Here is a 19,525-nt window from a genome sequence, read left to right as displayed (position 1 = left end):
TTATAGTTTCCTTAAACTTTCCCACTGTTTCAAAATAATGTCCTGCAAAACCTTGTGGTTGTTTGAGTTATAACTTTAGGAAAGTAGATTTCTTAGGATTAGTGATTTTCAAAGTGTGGTCTCCAAGCCTACTTACGTTAGAACCACAAGGGGATTTATTAAAACCACAAGTTCCTGGCCCATATTCCAAATCTCTGGGATAAAAATCTCTGGGTAGAGCTTTTAACAAGCACCTCAGATGCTTCCTAGGCCCATTATAGTTTGAAACTCACTTTCCTGGAATGAGAATTTTTGCATTGAAAAATCTTTCTTACACTTTTAATACTTCTTAGTTTCCAACTTAGAACCTTTACCGTGAATTTATTATGAGATTGTTTAATTACATTGATAAACTAGTCATTGGATTCAAGGCATACTTTAAAGTGGATAAAAATTATAAAAGAGCAGTAAATCCATTTCCCGTAACTAATCCATTAGTTTTAATTCCAGTTGCTTGGGGGAAAGCCAGCTCTCATTGATGAACCTCACCACTGGCAAGCATTGAAGGGGGATCCATTTTAGCAGAAAGTGCATAGGAGTCAACAGGAAAGGAAAACCAAATCAGACTCTTTTTAGAATAACAAAAGGACTTTTTTTGAGAACAGTGGGGAAAATAATCACTAGAAATATATTTGATTGAAAGATATTTTATGGCTTATAATTCTTAAAGCCCATGGTCAGTAATATTTTCTGAGTGGTTTAAAAGTTGTATTAAGTACCCAGTAATACCTGGTCCTCTGCCAAGTCCGTTATAAGGCACCTCAGCTAGTGTCTCTGCCGTGGGGAACCTCAAGTGTAATATGAAGGGGGTGTCAAGAATAAATTAGAATTAATAAATGGACTGTGCCATCTATGACAGAAGTATAGAGAGCCTGTGCAGCTAAGTATGTGCCACATATGCAAGAGAATAATGCAAGGAAAGGACTTAAAATACTGTCCCTTTTTTCTGAATGTTTGGGAAGGGGTCAGGGATAAAAGGGAGTTTCCAGAAGTCTTTAATGGGGAGTGTTTGGAAGTCTTAGGAGATATATGAAGCTTGAGAGCTGGACTATGAGGTCACAGAATCACAGAGTGAAAGGAAGACCATGGCTGTGACGAGTGGCATAGATGACAGGCTTCCAGGACAGAAGCCAGGGAGAGTAGGGGGACGTTTCCAGTGGCCCATTCAGAATACAAGCAGGCCTACTCTGTGGCCCTTCACTGTGGCTATTGGATGGAGGGAACAAGTATACACTGTCCCAGAGAAGGGACACATGGTCCTCAGTAAATTACTGCATTGGAAGGCCAGAAGGAAAGCACAAGATGAATACAAATTAAAGGAGGGGTTGTGTCGAGAAAGAGTAAATGTAGAAAAGAAGAAAAGTTTGTTTTTTCATGTTTATAATGATAAACCATACATGATTATGGATAGTATTAATAAAATGGAGAGCTTAATAAGGCTTCAAGTGTATGTGTGGACAGTCAGAGTAGGTGCCTGGGAGTTGACCTCAGGCTGACTCTGCTGGAACGGCCGTAAGGAGGTGCCACAGGATGGAGAATGGCAGTGTGTACAGAGGACCCGTCCTCGTGATGGGCTGATAAGGAGGTGTGGATTTGATAAAGCACAGTAAATACATTCAGGTATCTCTTTAATCAGAAATTTCCCCAAGTAAGAAAAGAATTTTCAGCCCATAGAGCAGCTCACTTCTTATTCACTACAACAGACCTTTCCTATAAAATAAACATGTCTGAACAGTCCCTTGACGTGTGTTGTGATGGGATTCGACTGTACCAACAAAGCAGAAAGGACGAGGGGGACGGGACTGTGTCTGTGATGCTGGTGTGTGAGCTGTCCAGGACTTCACAGCAGGAGACCCAGTTGCCGCCAGACTTGTCCAATGGAGGGCTGATCGATTGGGGAGTACATTGAGTGTCGTTCACTTGTTTCCCCTCTTTCGAAGGCTTACCTTTGTCTCTGAGAAAGAGAGGAAGTTTAGTCAATTCCCTTGCTAGTTAGAAGCTCCAGTAAAGTATTTGATTGGGGAGAAGTTTCAGCTTCTCTGTGGATTGCATTTAATGGAGGCTTCCCTGTTTTCCTTTAATGATCAAAAGTTGCCTGGGTGTTAGGACTTGGAATTAAGGCAGTTCTAGCTATCGATTAGAATAGTAAGTATCAAGGGATTTTCTGAGACGTTATTCTAATTTTTCTCTCATCTCTGCAGATGGTGCTTGGCACTTTTCATTTAATGTGAAATTTTACCCACCAGACCCCGCCCAGCTCTCTGAAGATATCACCAGGTATTTGAAAGCTGGCTGTGAAAAAGGCAGGCATTTGGGAGAGTTGTGCTTCTCTTAAGTTCTCCAGAGAAGAGCTATTTACGTCTGGTAACCTTATGGTCATCCACACTGAGATGGCACACAAAAAGCTGCTGAATGCGAGCAAACATCTGATGAGAAGATTTGCTAGATCATCTCTGTTCACAGTTGCATCTTTGGTGCTCAGCTAATACTTCCCTCTCCCTGACCCTGGTGGGAAACACGCAGGACTGAGATGCTGTCACTCACCGGCCACAGCCACATTGGGTGGAATCCAGCCTTAAATGATATAGCCGTTCTTAGTGCTCCTGCTTTAAAACTTAGAGTGAAAATGTGTCTTTGGTTGCTTATACGTTTTATATCACCAATCTGACACATGACAGCTGTTTAAAAAAATCACATACACGTCCATGTGCACAGACAGATACACGTAAACACATATCCATGTAAGAGTTTGCTTTCCATGCCCTATGTGGATTAATTGATGTTTGGGAAAGAAGACATTAAGAAGGGAATCTAACATAAGGATGTTCTAGCATGGTGGCTGAACTTTGAGTGTGAGAAGGATCTCTTTATGCAGCCATCGTGGGTTTGATATGTGTCGTCCAGGCTTCTCTGCATTCTGCTCTGGAACCCCTGACTCTGACTGTGTTTCGTAGTAAGTTTATAGCCAATCAGAGTGATATTGTGCAGTGTGTAAGCCTCACATCCTTCTTGGGGGGCTTTTCAGAAAAAGTTTCAGTCACTTGCTATGATTAAAAATAATTTCACCAGGCATATTAGGAGAAGGGTAAAAACTAGTTCCAGAGAATTTCTTTTATATTTGCATTAACTGAAACAAAATTTATAATTTCTTACTTCAAGACACTGTTTAGTAGTTCTGAAGAACTGTTTAATCATGGCTAATTTATGGTTATAGAGCCTGTGTATACCTGGATTTGACCTTCAGTGCATGGTTCCTTTCAATCTATTTGTGTAATGTTTGTACAACCTGTGAAATGTATAGAAATTTTTGTATCTGAATTACATGGAGTTTGATTGTATCATCAGCTTAAAATCATATTTGGGGGGGACCTTAAGACTTTATTGTAGCCCTCAGCTTCAACAGGTTAACAATTCATCTCTTATATGACAGCTACGAGGTGTATGTTGTTACTATACCCATATACACTGGGCTGTGAAAGGCGTTGTTAAAGCTCATCAGTGTTAACACTTACCTTGGAGTCTTCTGTAGTAATTCTTCAAAGTTAGTCTTCATGTCAGTTGGATTGTAAGAAGTTATCTAAATAAAACAATGAGAACTTGAAACAGAAGTTATCCATGATTATAGAGACCTTCTCGTCGGGCGTACAGGGACCTGAGAGCAGAGTTAACGATGGCGCAGCTCTTCCGTTACCTGACGTTTGTCCTGGTCATATGGCTGAACCTTTAATCTAGATATCCTTACAGCCAGTTGGGACCTAATAATTATATTTAAGAGCACTATGTTTATGTTATAATTCCCCCGACCAGAGATTTTAGGGAGTGTGTTGGGGACTGTTCATTTGACTTCAAACATTATTTTAAAAGATGGTAGAGGAATATGTCTTTAGAATTCTTTTACTCTGTGCTTTATTAATAAAACCCTATTTTAGAATGAACATTGAGTTGTTTCTAGATGCTCTTAAGTATTGTATTTTGTAGCCAAGTATTTTCTTCTTATATCTAGATCAAAGTATAGATGCAAGAAAATTTGTCCTAGTGAGATTATTTGACAGGGAAAAATTGCATACAACACTATTGGTACTGAGTGGTCTCCTTTTCATGTATCCTAATGCCGGCTTTTTGCTTTGTCCTTTTGACTCCTGGAAGGTACTACCTCTGCTTACAGTTGCGAGATGACATTGTGTCTGGAAGGCTGCCCTGCTCCTTTGTCACCCTGGCACTGCTGGGCTCCTACACTGTCCAGTCAGAACTTGGAGACTATGACCCAGATGAATGTGGGAATGATTACATTAGTGAGTTCCGCTTTGCACCAAACCACACTAAAGAGCTGGAAGATAAAGTGATTGAACTGCACAAGAGCCACAGGTTAGTGGCAAACACCCTGGGAGCATTCCATTTAAGTTGTGCCTGAATGAGTGAGCATCCCTTATACTACCCACTTTCCCCAGGATTAATTTCAGCACATTGTGGATGGGACTTGAGCAGAGTGGGGCTCGGTACTTGGTACCATTCTGGGATAGTTACATTCTCACTGAGAAAGTCTATTTATGATGTTCTCTTTAAAAGCCATTTTCCTTTTTACTTCTTTCCCCTCCTCAGAGCACAAATCTGCTGGTGCCTCTCTGGGGGCTTGCTTAGTAGATAGCAAGGAAGCTAAGTGGGAAATATCACAGCCCCGCCAGGCAGAAGCAAAGCAGCATTGTAATACTTTTCTTTTCCTTATCAGAGGAATGACACCAGCAGAAGCAGAGATGCATTTCTTGGAAAATGCCAAAAAACTATCCATGTATGGGGTAGATTTACATCATGCCAAGGTATGCATTTTTTAAACTCCAAACTGTCTATTTAATTTTCTTTAATTCAGTGTTGTTATTGTTATAAGCTGGTGCTTTTTGCTTCAGTTCGTGTAAATGAAAACTTGGGAGATTCAAGTTTGTTTGCCTTTTAAGGCCTGCTCAGTGATGGAACAGGTTTAGCTCTCTGATATTCTTTTGAGGGGTTCGCTCTGCTTGGCTCAGACTCACGCTGCTCCTGGCCTCAGCCAACTGAAAGCCCACAGTAGGCAAAGCCACCAATTGCCTGTTGATTCAGTTAGAGATTTGTCTTCACACAGCGAGCTCTCAGCCCACTCCACCTTCCCCGTCACGGCTGTATCTCCCACTTTGTGCCGACATGTGTCCTTTGCTCCTGCCAGTCCCTGTCCCAGCCTTCTCCCTGAATATCTCCATCTTTGACCTGCTCCTTCCTGTCTGCCTGTCTAAACTTGGCTGATTGTTCAAGACCCAAGTGTCACGTCTGTTATGTACCAAGAACTGTTTATGCCCCTGCTCTGACACCCACCAGGGACTCAGTATATTCATGTTAAATGTAAATAATTCTTTCTCTAAAGTTTGGGTACTCTGACAAATAATCAGCACTTTGAAATAAGGTTATTATTTTGAAGTTCAACTAAAATTAACCACCCAGTCTGAGGATTTCTTCCCTATAGGTAATTGGTAAAATGTTAAAGCTATATGTTGGCTATAGAGTTTTGAGAAGAAAGAAGTTGGAATTGGACTGTGGGAAGATTGAGGTTGTGAGGATACATAGAGCAGCTTTTACTCCACGTCCTACTTTTTCCAGAATCTCTGTATTTTTCAGCAGTGAGAGAATGAGCATGTGGACTGTGAGTCTGTTACTTGAACAGCTGTGGATAAAAGTACTGTGGGAGCACAGACAAGCTTTTATGCAAACTGTTACCATCAAAACATACGATATTTGTTAGGATCTTAGGGATGGATTCTGGTACTTCAGCAGCGTTAAAAAGATCAGTGTTTGAAGTTCGAGGGCAGTTTATTCTGTTTTGTGCTGACGAGGTAACGGGGCTCCTCTGTGGGAATATGCATTTTACGTCCAACAGAGCAGTTACCAGTTTCACAGTCTGGGACTCGCAAGAATGTGCAGTTAACAGGCTTCCAGGCAAGTGAGTATCTTACACAGTCAAGTTTGGGTCCAGGAAATGAAGAGAGTTTCAGCTGGCTCTATTCAAGCAAACCTCTCTCCACTCTGAGGCCCCAGGGGTAGGAAATCTGTGATCTGTAGGTTCTGTTGATGCTGCATGTGGAGCTGCTCCCTGGTCGGCATTAATCCACAGTGAATTTGGGTAAGACAGTGGTGGTCATCAAACAGATGCATGTCTGATTGGTTATGTCTGTGGACCATTTTCTACCTCACACAGGATGAGTACTGCCTGAGCACTAGCAGCGTCTCTGGGACTTGGCTGGGCTCATCCCAGAGGGTGCTGCTACACTAAATGACAAGCTCTGTGACATTTGTGTGTAATTAGAATAGCAGGTGTAGCTCTATTTGCTTGCCAATTCATTATTATGTTTTTTCACTTATTTTGCACTTAGATAACAAAGATGTTTCATATTTTATGTCAGGTATAAGACAGGATGAGGATTTTAAAAGAACATGAGGACACACACTAAGATTGTTTTTTCTCTTGGAGTTTGTCCCTGGGTGGCCAGAAAATAAAGAAACGAGAAGAAAATGAAGGCAGCCTGAAAATTTGAGTGACTCAAAAGCCTTTTTTTTTTTTTTTGTGAGGAAGATCAGCCCTGAGCTAACATCCGTGCTAATCCTCCTCTTTTTTTGCTGAGGAAGACCGGCTCTGAGCTAACATCTATTGTCAATCCTCCTCCTTTTTTTTTCCCCCCCAGAGCCCCAGTAGATAGTTGTATGTCATAGTCGCACATCCTTCTAGTTGCTGTATGTGGGACGCGGCCTCAGCATGGCCGGAGAAGCGGTGCGTTGGTGGGCGCCCGGGATCCGAACCCAGGCCGCCAGTAGCAGAGCGTGCACACTTAACCACTAAGCCACCGGGCCGGCCCTCAAAAGCTATTTTTGAGTTACATTACTCATGATGATTCACTGACTGCCCAGGAAAAATAAGTAAATAAGAGATTAGGACGTACATTTAGGGAAGTGCAACTCAGGATGTGTCAGTGTTCCTATCAGTAAAAATAAAATCACTTAACATAGCTATAGCTACTGAATTAAAATAGCTGCTTTTTCATTCATTAATATGATTTGAATTATGCCAATTAAAAAAGATAGAATTAAGAAAATGCAAATGCAGCTTGTTATAGGAGTTCATCTGAATATTCAAGTATAACAAATGATTTGGTTATGGACTCCATTTTCTCATGCAGCCGCACTCCATCATTTCAAGAAGGAAATTGACTGAATTAAATTAGAGCTGATTTCCAGTTATAAATGAGATGCTTCTCTTCTATTGATGACATGAAAGGCCCTGAGCATTTGGACCCATTTAGAAATTCTGAATTGTAACCTTGGATTCCAAATCTGTATAAAGAATAAATAGTCGTATTAGATGATGGTCTCTTGTTTTGGAAAACCTATTCTAAATGCTTGAAGACCGTCTCTGCTTATCATTTAACGTCAGTCTGAATAGGTTGTATCAGGGTCATTTATTTCATATAAGTTTCAAAAATGTAGATATAAATCCATCTCGGATATCCCATGGACCAAGTGATACTGAAGGATGGCAAAATTTAAACAGTGATTTTAAATTAAGGGAATAGTATACTTGTTTATTTTAATCGTGATAGACTGAGACCATCCAGGTGTTCCTTCAGTACTCCATGCTAAAGGGAGCATTAAATGTGTTTGTTGACAGGGAAACACACGTCCCCCAGAAAAACTGCTGTGTAGCTTTCAATACAAAACATTTATCAAACTAACCTTAATACTGTGGGCCACGACAGAAAATTTGGTATCAAAAGCATCATTTCTCTGTTGCTGTGCAATTAATGAAATGGAGGTGTTCATCCAACTTAAAACCCCACTTATTCCTGACATTTTCTTTCTTCATCTGCCTTTTCTTTCAACAAACTTGTAACAGCTTAACACACGCTGGGTAGGCACTGTGCTGACCCTGGGGTTACAGAGGTTAACAGAGCTCCTGCCTTCCACCAGCTGACAGTCTCGAGGAGGAGAGGGAGGAGTGGGAGTCTGTGGCAGCACCGTCTGCTCGGGTCGTGCCAAAGATGATGGGATGAGGTAGGGACACAGAAAAGTGTATGTCAGACAGGAAGGCGGGGATCTAAGGAGCCTTCCTGATCTTCCCCATGAAGGGAGTCTGTTTTCTTAGGATTCAGACACATGGGTGATTTAAAAATAGAGAAAATAATGAAAAAGGTTTTAAATGTCCTTTTCTCTCTTTAGGTCAAAGGCATATTTCCTAAACTTATGTTCTTTATTTATCAAAAAGAAAGTGAATCAAAGAGCAGTTATTCAAACAGTCCTCCTCCTGCCTGCATATCTGCTTATGGTATGAGGTGGTCACCTCTGAGCGGTTGTGCAAGCAGATTGGCTGGTTCTAAAGGATCAATAATGCCAGCTACTTGTCAGCATCAGGCTATAGCTCTTTAAATTCCCCTTGCAAATTAAAGCCCTTGATAAGTGTGGGCACTTTCTCCTCTTTGAGTTTTCTTCAAATTTTACTATGTTGTAAAATCCTGCCATCAAATATTTCCACTCCTATAATTTCAAATTTAATGGAGTGATGCTTTACCAAGGTAAAATATTTCATTTTAAACTAATTAGTTTGCATTTGTAAACTTATATTTCCCAGAGATAGACCAAAATATTTATTTTTGATTCTGGAAATGTTCATCTTGTGCCTTGCACTGGCAGGATTTAGGAAGTTAGTTCCCACCATATGCATGAGTCGGAATCTGCTGTTTGGATTCTTCCATTTTGCCCCCTCTCTCTGCTGGTGCTGCACACTGACTCACAGCCAGGACAGCCCTGCGGATGAACGTGGTGGGGGGCCTCAGCTTCGCCTCCGTGTGCCCCCTGCTTCCAAGAACCAGGAAGACGAGGGGGTGGAGACTGTGCCTCACACACGGTCCTGCCTTCTGTCCTTGGTTTTTACTCCACTCAGGGCCACTACAGACGTTCATTTTACCCGAACGCAACATTGAGGGGGCATAGACTGCACATTGTAGGTCTCCTAAGCTTTTTGTAACGTCTCTTATGACCTAGGGACCTCTGGGCGTCATGCGTCCCTAGGAAATGACCTAAAGATGAAATGTGCAAAGAGCAAAAACTGGTGCAAATATAGCATGATCCCACTTTTGATCAAAAAGACTAAACCCTACACATGTATAAAATGTCTTTGTAGTTGTGTGTGACCCATATTGTGCAGTGGTTACCACTGGGCAGTGTGCCACTGGGCCTTTTGGGGAAGTACGTTTATACTTTAAAAACAACTATTTAGGGCCGGCCCCGTGGCTTAGCGGTTGGGTGCACGCGCTCCGCTGCTGGCGGCCTGGGTTCGGGTCCCAGGCACGCACCGACTCACTGCTTCTCCGGCCATGCTGAGGCCGCGTCCCACATACAGCAACTAGAAGGATGTGCAACTATGACATACAACTATCTACTGGGGCTTTGGGGAAAAAAAACGAGGAGGATTAGCAATAGATGTTAGCTCAGAGCCGGTCTTCCTCAGCAAAAAGAGGAGGGGCTGATCTTCCTCACAGAAAAAAAAAAAAAGACATTTAAAAACAACTATTTATATTTATATTTAAATTTTATTCTGACAATAATAGTATAGAGAAAAGATCAAGGCTTATTTTCAAGTAACAAACCCCAAAACACTTGTAGGAAAGGACAGGGCCCCTCTGTTAGTATACGTATTAGTTAAGAGTGCTGCCTTGGGAACCAGGCTGCCCACAGTCAACTAGGACAGACACTTAACCTCTCCCTGCCTCAGTTTCATCATCTGTAAAATGGGAATAATAATAGCAACTATCTCAAAATATCCTAGTGAAAAGTAAAAGAGTTAATATAAGTAAAGTGCAGAGCAGTGCCTGGCACTCAATAAACGAGAACTGTGCTGTTAACACAGCCTCATCTGGGTGGCCTTCTCCATGTGCAGTGTTGACATCGTATGTCTGCAATACCTGAGTGGGCAGATCTTACTCTAACAAATCATCATAGTGATAAGTGTCGTCATTCGAAGGCTATTATTTAGTGGTAATGTTTAAAAATGGCTTTGGTATTTTTCATGTTGAAATTAGAGCTACAGGTAGTCAATTATAGGCTCTGTCATGGGGGCTTAAACGTCATACCCAGCTCTTGGTGGAAACAAGTGAGATAGGTACAGGTCTTCACTGTTGTTTTCTGCTGCTATTTTCCAGGATTCTGAAGGAGTAGAAATTATGCTAGGAGTTTGCGCAAGTGGTCTCTTGATATATCGTGACCGACTACGAATAAACAGATTTGCCTGGCCTAAGGTTCTAAAAATTTCATACAAACGGAACAACTTTTACATTAAGATCCGGCCGGGAGAGGTAAGTAGACCTAAATTTGCATGTGCATTGGGAAGAAAGGTACCAGACAGGAAACAAGCATTTAAATTGTCTGCTCACAAGTTCTGAATGGTAAGTTATGTCTAGATGCCTAAGAGAATTTATTGTAGGTTTGTCCAATAAACAGTAATAAATAAAATGTTCTCTTTTTTTATTATTTTATTCCAATTTTTCCCACTATGTACATTAATTGAAAGGTCTTTTTCAAATACATTTTAATGTAAAATCCAGATTCATGAATAATATTTTGTATATATCAAGCTGTGGTATAAAGGAAACTCTTAGTCATTAAACCTCTTTGTGACTAAAGAATCGATTTTTTCCCAACTGTCCTGTTTTTAGGTCTCCATGTTCTCTCTTTGCCCTCAGAGTCTGATAGCATCCTAAAGTGAATAGCTTAGAGAGAGTGTGCATCAAGTTACAAGAAAGATCAGACTCAGGGACACTGAGTGTAAATTATGTAAATGTATTTCCACATTCTTTTTTTAATCAGAGAGGCTAAGGAAAGAATCATAATCGTTAACTAATCCTTATTCCTTGGGTAATAGCATCCATGATCAGCTTATATTTATATCCTTCTTAGTGCTTCGTACATAATAGGTAGTAAATATCTGCTATTATCTGCTTAATAGATAATTAATGAATACTTGCAAATTTTAATTAGTATGGTTAATATAATGGAGGCAGTCAAAGCTCTAAGATTGCAGCTCATTTATTTTCTCTGAACATTTTCTGGTACAATGTAGAATTATCTCTTATCTTCAAAATCAACCTCTCCACTGGTGGAAAATGCAATTAAAATATTAGACTGTAAGGCAAGCAGTCATGTTTAGTGTAAATATAAAATCATACTTGTCTATGAAAACTGAAATAATTCATAAATTTTTCATGTAAATACCTGAAATTGCAGTAATTTTTTAATATTTCCTACAGGTTACATGTTAAACTTATAAGCAATATATATTCATTTGGATTCATTAAACATTTATGAAGTGAGCATCCATTTATTGTCAGGCACCACACTGGCACTGGAAATAGAAAGATCAATATTTCCTTGTTCTGTCCTTAAGTGACTTTCTGTTTAGCAGAGAAACAGACTCATGCACTTTAAGAGTTATAACATCATGATACAAATGTGATGATATTCCACAGACATGGAATGAGCATAGTTATGAGAGAAGGGAATGTTGGAGAAATGCATCGGGAGACAATAGTGAGCCATGGAAGCTTTTAAATTAGGACGTGACAACTAAATGAATATTTTGGAATGATGAGTTTCTTAATAAAATTCAGCTGCTTAGTGATGTGATGTGATAAGATCTAAACTAGGGCAGAGGCTGTGGGACTAGAACAGAGGGGGCAAATTAAGATTTCAGAGGCAGACAATAGGTCCTGGAGACAGGGTGGGGAAGGATCAAAAGAGGAAAGAGCCCAGGATAATCAGAGGTTTTCAGTTTGCATGAGAGAAGTTGATGGAGATGATATTATTAAACATGAGAGAAAGTGGGGGAGAGTTGCAGAAGAAAATACTGAAAGTCCTTTGGGACAGATTTTCAGAGGGTGATTCTTGCATAGTAATAAATATAAGACTTGAACAGAGTCATCCACTATATACATTTTATTCAAGGCCTTAGGCATGGAATAAATTTCCCAAAGAACAAAGGAAGTTAGAGAAAGAAAGAGTCTCTAAAATAAAAACTCCAGGTAACACCCCTTTTTGAGGGAGAGGTAGGCGGAAGAGGAACATAGGGAGATTAAGAAAAACACCCAGAGAAAGAAAAGAAGGGACAAAAGCAGTCAAGGATGACGAAGACATGAGCATCAGGGGCTGTGGTTAACCAGCACTGCCAAAGGCTGCAGAGACCGCACTGGGAATGAGAACTGACAGTGCGTCGGCTTTGACAGTTTGCTCACGTTGTGACATGAGCAGTTAGGAAGGTGGGAGCACCTGCCAGGTTGCAGTGAGTCAAGGAGTGAAGTAGCTAGGGCTTCTCCTTAGCGGTATTCAGCAGTGAGGAGGGAGAGGGTTCTGGTGCAGGCAGAAGCAGGCTCAAAGAAAATTTTTTCCCTTTTTTTACGATCATATTTATAGGCTGAGAAGAGTGAGTGAGAAGAAATTATTGGTGGCACAAAGGCTCTGAGGAGGTTGAAAGACATGGATACAAAGCAGAGGAAGATAAACATTCCAAACATGCATGGGTCTCTGTCATCCTTGTGCTAAGGAGGATAGCAGTAAGAGAATCTTCCCAGCTTCTTGCAGCAGAGCCAGTTGACTCCTCTTTAAAACCCCTGGCCTTAGCGTAGTGTGTAGGACATAGTAGATGCAGCATGAATCAATGGAGGATGGTTCAGTCAAGATCCATTGTAGTCTGGCTTGTTGATTGACTTGGTCCTTTGGACAGTGGTGATTTGTATGACCACCACTGCACGTGAATATCAGAGTGAGTAAGAAATTGGGAAAGCCAATTGCAGTTAGAGCAACCTGTGATATATTTCCCAGTTCCACTCAACAAACAAGAACAGAGGTCAAGCATAATTATATCTCATATTCCATGCATAGGACCCCTCCTTTTAGTTCTTTGCCACATAAATTACTTTTGCTATTGATTATATCAGTAGTCTGGTTGTTTTGTGCTCCTTTGGAAAGCCTTTATTGTTTAAGATGCTTGCCCTCTGGTGGCCTGCTGCATACTGTCTTCAGAAAATAAAAAATTATTGAGTATCTGCAATAATAATATTAAAATATTACTCAGGAAATCAGGTATTTCACCTTGAAAAATAAAATGACTGATAGCATATCATCTGAACTACACGTGCTGAAAAATATGAAAATGTGTTTTCCCAATCTCTGATCTTACATCAAGAAATGTTAACATTTAACATGATAATCCATATTAGAGTGCACGAATAAAACCAGCAATATCTGTACCAAGTCATCAAACACGTGGGAGGTATGCATGTTTCCTGACTGGATGCTAGGAGAAAATGTCATCCTGAGAGTGCTGTAGACTATAAACCTTTTGTTCATTTCTGTGTATTCCAGTTGAAATCATGATGTCATGGAGAGTCCATGAAAATAAGGCTTAAAAATGAGAAATTGGTTTCTGGAAGGAATCCAAATATCTTCCTTATTTGCATTTAGTTTTCGTAAGATCCATACTTCTACATAAAACATTTACTACATATATAATGCAGTTATCTATACCTGCAGCATTTTAAGGAGAGAAATATAAGGAGGGTTTTTTTGATGAATGAATGTATGTAGCATGAATTCTGCATATAGCAATTGATTTAGTGAGTAAAGAAAAAATTTGTGTGTGGTATTATGATTTTGTAAATTATTTGCTTTTGTGTTATTTCTAATTCCAAACTTGATTTTATTCTTCAATATGTTTTTTAAATTTAGTTTGAGCAATTTGAAAGCACCATTGGGTTTAAGCTGCCAAACCATCGAGCTGCCAAGCGTTTATGGAAAGTATGTGTTGAACACCATACATTTTTCAGGTAGGTAAAAATCATTTTGTTCTTTCCTAAGGAAGAATTAGAGTGGTTGGAATCACTTATACTGGAAAAGGTTATCGGGAAGAAGAATGTAGAGGCATATCCTTTCTATTCTTTCAAGTTTACTATCACCAGATTTCTTGACAAGAAATCCTAAAAGAATTTCTGACTAAATTTGAAGGATTTTCCTTAATTTGTCTTATACTTATCTGCGCCATCTCCCCTTTCTTTATTATCTTTAGTGTCTTTTCATTATTTTTACAGGATGTCCACTTTAAATGTCCCATCTGTTCCTTACTATTTCAGTAATTTCTCCATACCCTAGACTCCTTTGCTCACATACAGTACCAGAGCCATCAGATTTGTGTCTACAAAATAACAAACTATCATGGTTCTTCTTCACTAACATCACCTAATTAATTGCTCTTTAGGTTTGTAAAACCATAGGCTCTCCAGTTGCGTGGGATGTTAAAGTCGTCTTGGGCAACCCAACTCCCGTTTTGCCTGTAGCGACTCTACAGCATCCCTAGTTGATATGTACTGTGTGAAGTGATTTATTTTTCCTTATAAAATCCGATTCATTTAATTGCAGTCTGGGTGTTAAACCTTTAGCACGCATGCACTTTCCCTTTCAGAACAGAGTAAAAAGTTAAGAGCATTCTTAATATATGACTTAATCTTTCTGGTGTTTTTTCCTTTACTATCTTTAGACTGTTGTTACCAGAAGCACCTCCAAAGAAATTCCTTACCTTGGGTTCCAAGTTTCGTTACAGTGGCAGAACACAAGCCCAAACAAGAAGAGCCAGTGCGTTGATAGATCGTCCAGCGCCTTACTTTGAACGCTCGTCCAGCAAACGTTACACCATGTCTCGAAGCCTGGATGGAGGTAGGCATCGCTTACTGGCCCTTAATAATCTCCGGTGGCTACCTGACAGTATGAAACCGTCCTGAGCTCTCGATAAACACAGATCCTCTTGTATAGTATGAAATGAAAAGCATTTGTTGGTCTGTGGCTGAATGGCAAGTTTTAACTGCCCACCGTCAAAAAATAAGTGCCTGTGTGAGTCTAAAGTCTGTTACTAGTAGACTGATATAAAATTACATAAAAGAGCAGTACTTAGGGAATGAAGAGTGTAGCTTTTGTAAGTCAGCACCCTGAATTTGAAGAAAGATGCTCTCATTCTGAGTAGTCACATACTTTATAAGTAATTTAGTTCTTTTTCCATTGCATTCTAAATGATTATCAGGTTTGTTTGAGATGATTTGTTTCAGACAGAAAACTGCAAGTTAAATTCTCTGTTTCTAAAAAATTTTTATGAACAAAATGTGACTTATTAGTCAGTGAATAATAGCTGATAGAAAGAATGACATTTAAATAACAGAGAAAAGGGCTCTAAGTGAAATCTTCCTGGTTAGTGTTAATTACTATACCAGATGGCCTGGGAGAGCATTGCTATGTAATGTTCTCTGCTTTTATCAAATGTGTGAGTAAAACAGGGAGAGAATCACTTAAACAGCATTTTTAAGGAATGACGTAATAGTGAGTTCTGATTTGTGTCAAGTTTTGTACGGCTGTCTATAGTTACGTGCGGCTGTGCTTTCTGCTGTAAGACGTGACAGCTGTGGTAACACCTAACGCAGAGGCTGAGCCAGGGCCAAGCCTCTGTCTTCTAATTCGGGGCACCTGGAGATGAGCTTTTTGTAGGAGACCTATTCTGTGCACATAAAAAGAGTTAGAAGTTTCTAACATGTGTGTACGATTTTAATAATAAGGAAAAACATAAATAAAAATAAAGTTACAAGTGCCTGGGATCACCTTCCTCCTTGCCTTTTCTGCCACTGCTTGCTGCAGAGTCTCGGTCCCCCTGTGCCTGTTCACCATCCCCCAGTGTAGTTGGTGGGGCGACGTTCTCCCTGAATCCCCTGATTTAAAAGACTATTTTCCTAAAGGGATACTTCCTAAACAGTTTATAGAAGAAGTCAAAATTGTGTCATTAGTGCTATATCACGTATGTTACTAGTGAAGTGGAAAGAACGCTTACCTCATGTAGAAAATTCCAGACTGAAGTCCAGGCCCTCTGTCTGTCTAGTGGTTGGTGAATGATCTGAACTCTCCAGGTCTCCATTTGAGTCATCATCTGTAAATGGGAGTCAGGCCACTTCTGACAGGGTTCTTGGGAAGAGTGGACAAGACATAAGTGAAAGCACTCTTGTTATAGATGTAATTATAATTATCTCAATAATTACATTGATAATTACCGTTTAGGCTTTTGTGAGCTGGCCTAGGAGTTAATTACCATTCTATATCTTCTAAGAGTTTCCTGTTTTCAGAATATCTAACTTAGAGCCAGACTTTTGGAGTAAAATGTTTATTAGGACTGTTTCGAGTTGAATTAGGTTTGAAATATCCATGTTAAAATTCAAGCTTTTCCTTCGGTGCTATTTCGTATACTCTTCTTTCTCCTTAGAGAATCTCTTTAAACTATCTGTGTATCCTGTGAGCCAGTATTGGAGGGACTTTTGTAGGATCACACCTTTTCTCCCAGAATATCATCCACTTTGTTCAGTGATTTGTATCCAAGGGAATACATTTGTTGTTAATGTTGTTTTCCTCATGACATTTTGTGTCATGATGGTTGCTGAGAAGACAGAAGACAGTTGTGAAATCAGTGTACTAATATCATGCTGTCTCTTCCTCCCTGCCCAAAAGTGATGTTAGTATGTGTTGTCTCACACTCTGGGGTCCTGCCAGTTCTAGTATGTTTTGTGTGCTGCTCAGCGGGGCCACGGCTGCATGCTGGAATAGAAACTGCTTTTTGCAAGGTTGCATCTTATGTAGAACAGCCTAATTGACCCATTAATAAACTGTCTCATATGAGCTTTTTCATCAGTATAAGAAAATATAAAATATCTTAGTGAAGGTATTTTAGTGAAATTAATAGGATTTCAGAATCTTTTCTTAAATTTATGTTTTAAACTTTTTAAAATATGAAAGCAAATTATATTTTGCTTGTGATTAACTACTGTGTATTTGAAAAGCAGCATTTATAAGTTTCAGTAAATTTCATGACATCAAAAACCTAAACTGAGTATCAAATTTTAAAAATATGACTGAATTAAGCATCTCTTTCACTAAGACATTTTAGCTAGGATGAAAGGCTATGTCATCTCTCTTATGTTTGCATGCTTTGCTTTTGCATGAATTTCATTAGCAACATCTGTCTTGTTTTCCAAAAATATTAGAGATGAATGAATGTGTGCATATCATGGTAGTCTGTTTAAATTAAAGTGTAGAAATTAAAATGTTTCTGCACTTCAGCTGAACAGATTAGCCATCTGAATTTTATAATCTCTACCAAGATGGTAAATTTTCATTATTACCCATGGGGCTTTTGTACTGTAGGAGTGATAGACTTTTCAACCATTAATAATAGTAACAATAATAATTAAAAAACATTTCAGTGCTCCTTGGTGAATAGCACTTCCAAACGTGTTCAAAGTCAAGGGCCCTAGAGCAATTGTCTACTGCAGATACTGCCATCGGTCATGGGACTTGCCACTCAGTCCCTGGTGCTCGTGCCCGGCCAGTTTCTCCGGGGGTAACAGGCTCGGCATCCTTCCACCGCATCCACCCCCGCACATCCTCACCAGAGAGTCGAAGAATGGATGCAAGTTATTCTGCTGGCTTCAAAAGATGAGCGTCCAAGTCCCTGTAAAACACTGGTGTAGATGATACAGAAAGATGAATCTATGGTGTTGCTTAGATGGAGGTATCTGCATTGCTGACTTGTCTTTTGAAGACAAACCTGGTATTGTGTGGGGGTATTTTTTCCCATAATGGGGCAATTGGTGGTGTTCATCTGTCTTCTGATTTAACTATTTCAGAATTTATTTCTCCAATTATATTTGCTTTTAGCGTCAGTGAATGAAAACCATGAAATATACATGAAGGATTCTGTGTCTGCTGCAGAGGTTGGTACTGGCCAGTACGCCACAACAAAGGGCATCTCTCAGACGAACTTGATCACCACTGTGACTCCGGAGAAAAAGTCCGAGGAGGAGCGCGGTGAGGAGGAGGACAGACAGAAGCAGGCAGAGGAGGCCACGCCCGTCGCAGCAGTCCGACAGGAGGGAAAGGTACATCTCCCAGGCTGCCTCCTGGAGCTGGCTCAGACTGTTAAGAACTGCTAAATCATTCTGAGGATATAAACCAGGAATGTGTTAAGACTTAGGCTAATTCATATTCAGCATTAGTCACATTCGTATTGTCAAGTTTTAAATTATTATTTTCCTCTGAAAAATTCCTTAACTTTTTGAAAATTTTTATTTTAACAACTGATGTGCTATGGAAGACTTTCAACAGCTGTCCTGTCTATATATCTTAAAAATACATTCAGTGGCGTACTATACTTTTCTGTTTGGTCTCACATTTTCAGAACTGTCGCTAAAGCTATTTTCCTTGTTTCTGGCCCCATTCTCCTGCCCACATACTCTATGTTTTTTTAGAAATACAGTAATTACATTGCCATTCTTCTGACTGCGGTAACTGAGTGACCACAGCCTGTGTACTTACACATGGTCTCCTCTGTCAGTCTTAGGATTATAATCTAATCATGAAAGTAGCAAGTGGCCATGTTTTAAAAGTGGCTGTTGAGGCTGAAGGTTGCAAGGGAAGATGGAAAGTGAGTTTGGCAGCAGTTTCTCCAAGGTGTTTTATGCATTAAATTTTGTGACTTCATTTCACCAAAAACTCAAATTCCTTTTTAAACATTATGTTTATTTATGGTGATCCAGCACTATAATGCAACTTTTCAGAAAAATAACTCAAAAGTCAAACAAGTAGACAATCTGCATCTGGTTCTGGATTTTGTACATAGCAGAGCCGCTCCCTAAAAGTCAGAAAACTCATCAGGAGGAATGGATGGAAAATAATGGAAATGGATGGAATAATGGAAAAACGGAGGGGCTCCTCGAATATACAGAGTACAGAGTGAAAGGAAATAGCAGAATAAAAATGCTGAAAACTTACAGGTTCTGTTGATACTTGCATAAGTTTGATTCAAAAGTTCTTTTTTGCACATGGGCTCTTCAAATATAGATTTATATGGTAGAGACTCACCACTTGTGACTCTACAGAAAAATGCTCCTCTTGGCAGGAATTTCACAGTGACTTCTAAATGGGTAGATCAACAAACGTATCATTGTTGTAGTTGTTAGAATATTCCAAATGACCCAATCCATCTTCTTTTTTTTTAGGATAAGATTATTTATTTGCCAAACACAAAAATAAAAACAGGATAGGAAATGACAGCAAGAATATTTGGATCACTTTTGCCATTAAAATATGCTTTGTTCTGAATTTTGTTTTCACACTCTTCCTTTTCAATTATGTGAAGGAAGGTTTTAAATGGGACATGAAAAGAAGATAATATACCTGAAAAGCAAATGTGTTCCGTGATTTCTTGAAATCTCGCATGCCGACATATGATTCTCGTGGATGTGTAAATATAATTAAATGGCACATAAAAAAGTAAATGACTTTTAGTTTGCTCCAAAAATAGATCTAGGCTGTCTCAATTTTTTTGATTTTTAAAAGACCGCCAATT

The 19,525-nt window shown here is 39.6% G+C and overlaps 1 protein-coding gene across 24 annotated transcripts in view; it reads left to right on the top strand.

Annotated features, from left to right (window-relative positions):
- Positions 1-19,525, top strand: part of EPB41L3 (erythrocyte membrane protein band 4.1 like 3) — a 236,230-nt gene that overhangs the window by 189,668 nt on the left and 27,037 nt on the right. For 19 of the 24 annotated variants that reach the window (XM_058556652.1, XM_058556654.1, XM_058556647.1 and 16 more), the window contains 7 exons: positions 2,241-2,316; positions 4,186-4,404; positions 4,766-4,853; positions 10,248-10,400; positions 13,825-13,922; positions 14,630-14,805; positions 17,836-18,056. In XM_058556652.1, coding sequence (XP_058412635.1) covers positions 2,241-2,316; positions 4,186-4,404; positions 4,766-4,853; positions 10,248-10,400; positions 13,825-13,922; positions 14,630-14,805; positions 17,836-18,056 — 1,031 coding nt within the window. The remainder of the gene's footprint in view (positions 1-2,240; positions 2,317-4,185; positions 4,405-4,765; positions 4,854-10,247; positions 10,401-13,824; positions 13,923-14,629; positions 14,806-17,835; positions 18,057-19,525) is intronic. The other 5 variants (XM_058556659.1, XM_058556662.1, XM_058556665.1 and 2 more) reach the window with 1 other exon arrangement.

Source organism: Diceros bicornis, chromosome 16, assembly GCF_020826845.1.
Source record: "Diceros bicornis minor isolate mBicDic1 chromosome 16, mDicBic1.mat.cur, whole genome shotgun sequence".
Taxonomy (NCBI): Eukaryota; Metazoa; Chordata; class Mammalia; order Perissodactyla; family Rhinocerotidae; genus Diceros; species Diceros bicornis.
Note: the sequence above shows the minus strand (reverse complement) of the source record. Positions and strands in the feature narration are given on the sequence as shown.